The 6,326-nt window shown below is 43.1% G+C and overlaps 1 protein-coding gene across 1 annotated transcript in view; it reads right to left on the bottom strand.

Moving 5' to 3' along the window:
* LAPTM4B (lysosomal protein transmembrane 4 beta) overlaps positions 1 to 6,326 on the bottom strand; it is an 83,975-nt gene that overhangs the window by 37,952 nt on the left and 39,697 nt on the right. The window contains 2 exon segments of the mRNA XM_017875302.1: positions 3,417 to 3,532; positions 4,329 to 4,402. Coding sequence (XP_017730791.1) covers positions 3,417 to 3,532; positions 4,329 to 4,402 — 190 coding nt within the window.

Raw genomic sequence — 6,326 nt, 5'->3', positions numbered from 1 at the left:
CTAATGACAATAAATTAAAAGCTACTCCTTTGGAGAAAAGCGTTTTAAAGAATACATTCAAAAGAAATGAATAAAAATATATAAAATAAAATTTTATCTCACACACATATACATTTCTCCCATGTTGGAGACACTGATGTGAACAATTGGTATGGCCCCATTTATGAGACAATATTTGTGTTTTGCAATTTATAAAAGCACCATAGGGCAAGGATTTTTCTTATTCACTACCAAACCACAGTACTAGAACAGAATCTGCCACGTGAGAGCTTCTCAATAAATATTTGCTGAATAAATGAATGAAGCACCTTCCATTATCTCAGTCATGCTGCAGAATGTTTTATTAATTACCACTATTTAGTAAATAAAAAAACCAAGGCTCTGACCACAAAGCTAAAGGTAGTATTGACAACATTTAAAAATAAGTAAAAGGTACGGTGGCTCACACCTGTAATTCCAGCACTTTGGGAGGCCGAGGTGGGAAGATCACAAAAGTCAGGAGATTGAGACCATCCTGGCTAAATGATGAAACCTGTCTCTACTAAAAATACAAAAAATTAGCCAGGCGTGAGTGATGGCACGTGCCTGTAGTCCCAACTACTAGGGAGGCTGAGGCAGGAGAATCGCTTGAACCAGGGAGGCAGAGCTTGCAGTGAGCCGGGATCGTGCCACTGCACTCCAGCCTGGGTGACAGAGTGACACTCTGTCTCAAAAAAAATAAATAACTAAAAAGTAACTAAAAGAGTATAACTAAATGCTTAAGGGGATGGACACCCAATTTTCCATGATGTGATTATTCTGCACTGTACCAAAATATCTCATAGACCCCATAAATACATATACTATGTACCCACAAAAATTTTTAAAAAATTAAGTGCATTCAAAAATATCTTTTAATATCTGTATTAATATATCAACGAGTATTACATTTTATTCTGCTATGGTTTTGCTAATTTAGACTACATGACTAGTAATGATGAACATGGTTGTGCCTTTAAAAATAAGTAAATAAAATAAAATAGAAGTCATACTGACAGAAGCCAACCCTAGGTCCTCTGACTCAAAATGTGATGTGGGCATTTCAAAAAAGTAGAAGTGAAAATGTTTAAAAGATTTAAAAAGTCTTTTTAAAGATAATTGGGAGGTTCTAGCTTCCGAGTGTCTGGTAATGGTAGAGTTACCTTGGTCAGACTAACCTTCCTGCAGGTAAGATTTATAAAATCTAGAAAAATTACTCACACACAAATTTTAAGTCATGGGAGAGTAACCAAAAACATGCAGAAGTTAAAAGGGAGTCTACCCTTCAAAGACAAACTACAATGAGAGAGATGTGAGTCTGTGGCCTTTCACCAGGGGGCACTGCCAGCTCTGTCTGCAGCCTGGATGGTAGGCAGCCCTAGCCTCATGGGCTTGGGGGTCAAATAGCAGCCAAGAAGCTAGAACGGAGGAGCTGGAGCTGCAAGGCAGTAAGGACCAACATCCGTGTGTAAAATTCACTCACATCCTTAACTACTGAATGACACCCGAAATCATGGCGTTTTATGATGGAAATTTAGACTCAATTGATTTTCTTTCATTATTTTATGTATGTATGTATGTATGTTGGCAGAAGAGCTGAGGCAAGGCTTGTCTGACATAATGTAAAAGAGTCTTGGAACATGTTCTGGGTCCAGGGTCTAAAACCCCTTGTGGCCTATGGAACACGAAACTGTGCCAAAGGGTGGAAGGCTGCCCTGTCACACTACAATCTAAGTCCAGGGCATAAAACCCCTTGTGGCTTGGACAGAACCCAGGGCTCAGGGCATAAAACCCCTTGTAGCCTCTGGAATGTGTCCAGACTCACTGGCCCCTTGCTCCTTGCTCTCCAAAGATCATAAATTGATTGTATCTCGAATTAGAAGAACCTGTTCTCCCTTATCTCAAGTAGCAGAGCATATGTTAAACCATCACAGCTATGCCTGATGCAACACTACCTTTCTATTCTCATGTCCTGACCTGTCTATCCCCATATCCGCACGTCCTCACTACCTGCTTCTTTGTTTGATTACCAATAGTGTGGGCTCCCAGAGCTCGGGGCCTCCGCAGCCTCCAAACTGGCATTGGACCCCTGGACCCACCCTATGTACTCTTAACTTGTCTCATTCCTTTGACTCCGCCGGACTTTGCAGACCTGGTGTTGGGTCTGACCACCCCAACATTTCATTTTTTTTTTTTTGAGATGGAGTCTCGCTCTGTCGCCCAGGTTGGAGTACAGTGGCACGATCTCAGCTCACTGCAAGCTCCGCCTCCTGGGTTCGCACCATTCTCCTGCAGATCACGAAGTCAGGAGATCGACACCATCCTGACTAACACGGTGAAACCCCATCTCTACTAAAAATACAAAAAAATTAGCCGGGCTTGGTGGTGGGCGCCTGTGGTCCCAGCTACTGGGGAGGCTGAGGAAGGAGAATGCCATGAACCCGGGAGGCGAAGCTTGCAGTGAGCCAAGGTTGCACCACTGTACTCCAGCCTGGGTAACAGAGTGAGACTCTGTCTCAAAAAATAAAAAATACAAAACAAAAAAATAAAGAAATTTATCTTGAGATAAATGCATAAATATAAGGGTGTACTTAACAGGGTTGCAGGCCGGGCGCGGTGGCTCAAGCCTGTAATCCCAGCACTTTGGGAGGCCGAGACGGGCAGATCACGAGGTCAGGAGATCGAGACCATCCTGGCTAACATGGTGAAACCCCGTCTCTACTAAAATACAAAAAAAAAACTAGCCGGGCGACGTGGCGGGCGCCTGTTGTCCCAGCTACTTGGGAGGCTGAGGCAGGAGAATGGCGTGAACCCGGGAGGTGGAGCTTGCAGTGAGCTGAGATCCAGCCACTGCACTCCAGCCTGGGCAGCAGAGCGAGACTCTGTCTCAAAAAATAAAAAATACAAAACAAAAAAATAAAGAAATTTATCTTGAGATAAATGCATAAATATAAGGGTGTACTTAACAGGGTTGCAGTGAATATATTTAAGTGAAATGTCTCAATGTTCAACAACAGGTAATTTATTAAATAATGATATTCATGTAATGGATTGAGATAGAACAATATTCAGAAAATACTACACTTTTAGCAAAAAATTACAACAGAATATTCATTACACAGACCTTGTAACAGACCTTGCAGTATTATATACTATGTAATGTATAACATTACGTTAACTTATCTCTGTCCAAATATATTTTGGACTTCTTGATCAAACTGTGAATTTTGGTTAGTGTTTACCTCTAATACAGACAGCATAGGAATTGTAATCTTAGGAAATCAAAAAGCAATTTGGATGTCCAAAGAAAGACAATAAACTGACCAAAGTTTGTTTACTTCTTTGGCATTCAGGAATACACAATATTTTTAGACTGTAAGTAAAATCTTCATGCTTACCTTAAAAGTCAAGATAATGCTAATAAATAGAAGAATAATAAGGACCAAACAGGTAGGATTCACTGACATGACATCATCTCTGTAGGGAAAATTAGGAGGCTGCAAAAGAAAAGGGCCTCATTAGTAAATCTCATTAATCATTCCAGACAGTATTCCTTGGGCACCAATTCAGACATGCTTATCAGAAAGCAACTGATTAAAGCAGACAGCTATTATTTAGGACGAATGCAAAATTTCTAACCTGACTCTGCCCTCCTACCATATAAAAGAAGTCAGTGATCTGTATCCAGGGACATTTTGCATATACAGGGATCTCTGAAATTTGGATTCTCCGCAAGTTCTGAACCATTCCTTTTTTTTTTTAAAACGGAGTTTCTCTCTGTTGCCCAGCTCAGCTACTTGGGAGGCTGGGGTGAGCAAATCACTTGAGTCCTGGTGCGGGAGGCTGCAGTGAGCTGAGATCATGCCACTGCACTCCAGCCACCTGGGCGACAGAGCCAGACCATGTCTCAAAAAAAAAAGTTCTGAACCATTCTAAAGGGCATATGCAGGGCAAGGGACAGAAACCTACTAAAATGATGGCTTCTTTGCAAAGAGCATTTGTGTTGATGGTACTTCTCCCAAGACAGCATATTCTCTTATACTAGCAAGTACTTCCAGGGCAGGGCAAAATAAGCACTACCATCCACAATGCTTAACAACCAGGTCAAAGGGAACCTTCTCAGGAGGATCAAAGTCGACTACTATGGTTAGAGAGAGTTGCTGGACTTTCCCCACAAAACACTCACACAGCAAGGATCAACGCCTACATCCCTGGCCTAGGCAAGTGAATGGGAAGGAGGCCTACTGTGCTATCTCATCTTTTATCTCTTCTTCACTGTTCAACACTATGTGTTTGGATTCCTCATGAACAATATTCTGAAACAAAGCTGTTTCCAATGTTGAGGAAGAACAAGGAGAAGGCCCGTGACTCATGTGCTTGGCTCCTGCTCACCAGGGTGAACACCACCTAATGGTTTTCAGTCTCCTTTCACTTGGGACAAAATATCTAAGAAATAAAATCGTCATTCTTTGTGATCAGATCATGCAACTTTATTCTTTTATTAATAAAATAACTTGGCTAAGCACAGTGGTTCACGCCTATAATTTCAGAACTTTGGGAGGCTGAGGCAGGCAGATTGCTTGAGTATAGCTGTTTGAGACCAGCCTGGACAACATAGTCAAACCCCATCTCTACTAAAAATACAAATTTAGCCGGGCATGGTGGTGCATGTCTGTAGTCCAAACTACTTGGGAGGCTAAGGTGGGAGCATGACTTGAGCCCAGAACATTGAGGTTGCAAGCCGGGCATGGTGGCTCCTGCCTGTAATCTCAGCACTTTGGGAGGTCAAGGCGGGCAGATCACCTGAGGTCAGGAGTTCGAGACCAGCCTGGTCAACATGGCAAAACCCCACCTCTACTAAAATAAAATACAAAAATTAACCAGGCATGGTAGTGGGCGCCTGTATTCCCAGCACTCTGGGAGGCCGATGAGGGTGGATCCCTTGAGGCTAAAAGTCTCAAACTAGCCTGGAAAAGATGGTGAAACCCCATCTCTACTAAAAATACAAAAAATTAGCCAGGCATGGTAGTAGGTGCCTGTAATCCCAGCTACTCGGGAGAATGAGGCAAGAGAATGGCTTGAACCCAGGGAGGCGGAGGTTGCAGAGAGCCGAGATCGCACCACTGCACTCCAGCCTGGGTGACAGAGTGAGACTCAAAACAAAGAAACAAAAAAACAAAAAAACAAAAAACGGTGAAGTTGGCCTGGTACAGTGAGCCGGACCTATAATGCCAGCACTTTGGGAGGCCAATGCTAGAGGATCACTTGAGTCCAGGAGTTTGAGACAAGTCTGGGCAACATGGTGAAACCCCCACCTCTACAAAAGATACAAAAAGAAAAATTAGGTGGGCATAGTGGTGCATGCCTGTAGTGCCAGCTACTCAAGAGGTTGAGATGGGAGGATCACATGAGACCGGGAGGTCAACGCTGCAGTGAGCCATAATCACGCCACTGCACTCCAGCCTGGGTGACAGAGACCCTGTCTCAAAAATAAAGTTATTCCAACCTCATAACCATTATAAGCTTCTTAATACCCTGCCACAAATATTCACTCATATGATCAAAAGGACATTTAACCATAAACTAGTCCCAAAATGATGCTTGAGAAAGGGATTCTATGGTCAAACAAATTTGGGAGCTAGTATAGAGAAGAGTTCCACTCTCTTTCGATTTTTCTTTTTTTTAGACGAGGCCTCACTCTATTGCCCAGGCTGGAGTGCAGAGGCGTGATCTTGGCTCACTGCAGCATCCACCTCCCACGTTCAAGCAATTCTCCTGCCTCAGCCTCCTGAGTAGCTAGGGTCACAGGTATGTGCCACCTTTCCCAGCTAATTATTTTGTTTGTTTTTGAGCAGAGTTTCACTTTCAATACACTAGCAGAGGCAAAAAGCTATCCTTTGTTGATTACTGAGAAAACTACATTTTACCAAATAAAACTATTAGTAACTGGACTACAATTTAAGTAGGCACATCAACCACCGCCATCACTGCCACCAATCATAACCCCGGCCCTCAAAACTTTCTTATCAGGTCAGACACAGTGGCTCACACCTGTAATCCCAGCACTTTGGGAGGCCGAGATGGGTGGATCACCTGAGGTCAGGAGTTCGAGACCAGCCTGACCCACACAGCGAAACCCCATCTCTACCAAAAATACAGAATTAGCCAGGTATGTTGGTGCATGCCTATAATCCCAGCTAGCTGGGAGGCTGAGACCCTGGAGGTAGAGGTTGCAGTGAGCCAAGATCACATCATTGCACTCCAGCCTGGGCAACAAGAGCAAGACTCCATCTCAAAAAAAAAAAAAA

The sequence above is a fragment of the Rhinopithecus bieti genome, unplaced genomic scaffold (genome assembly GCF_001698545.2).
Source record: "Rhinopithecus bieti isolate Rb0 unplaced genomic scaffold, ASM169854v2 scaffold_8760, whole genome shotgun sequence".
Taxonomy (NCBI): domain Eukaryota; kingdom Metazoa; phylum Chordata; class Mammalia; order Primates; family Cercopithecidae; genus Rhinopithecus; species Rhinopithecus bieti.
The sequence above is the reverse complement of the archived record's forward strand: the minus strand, read 5'-3'. Positions and strand labels throughout refer to the sequence as shown.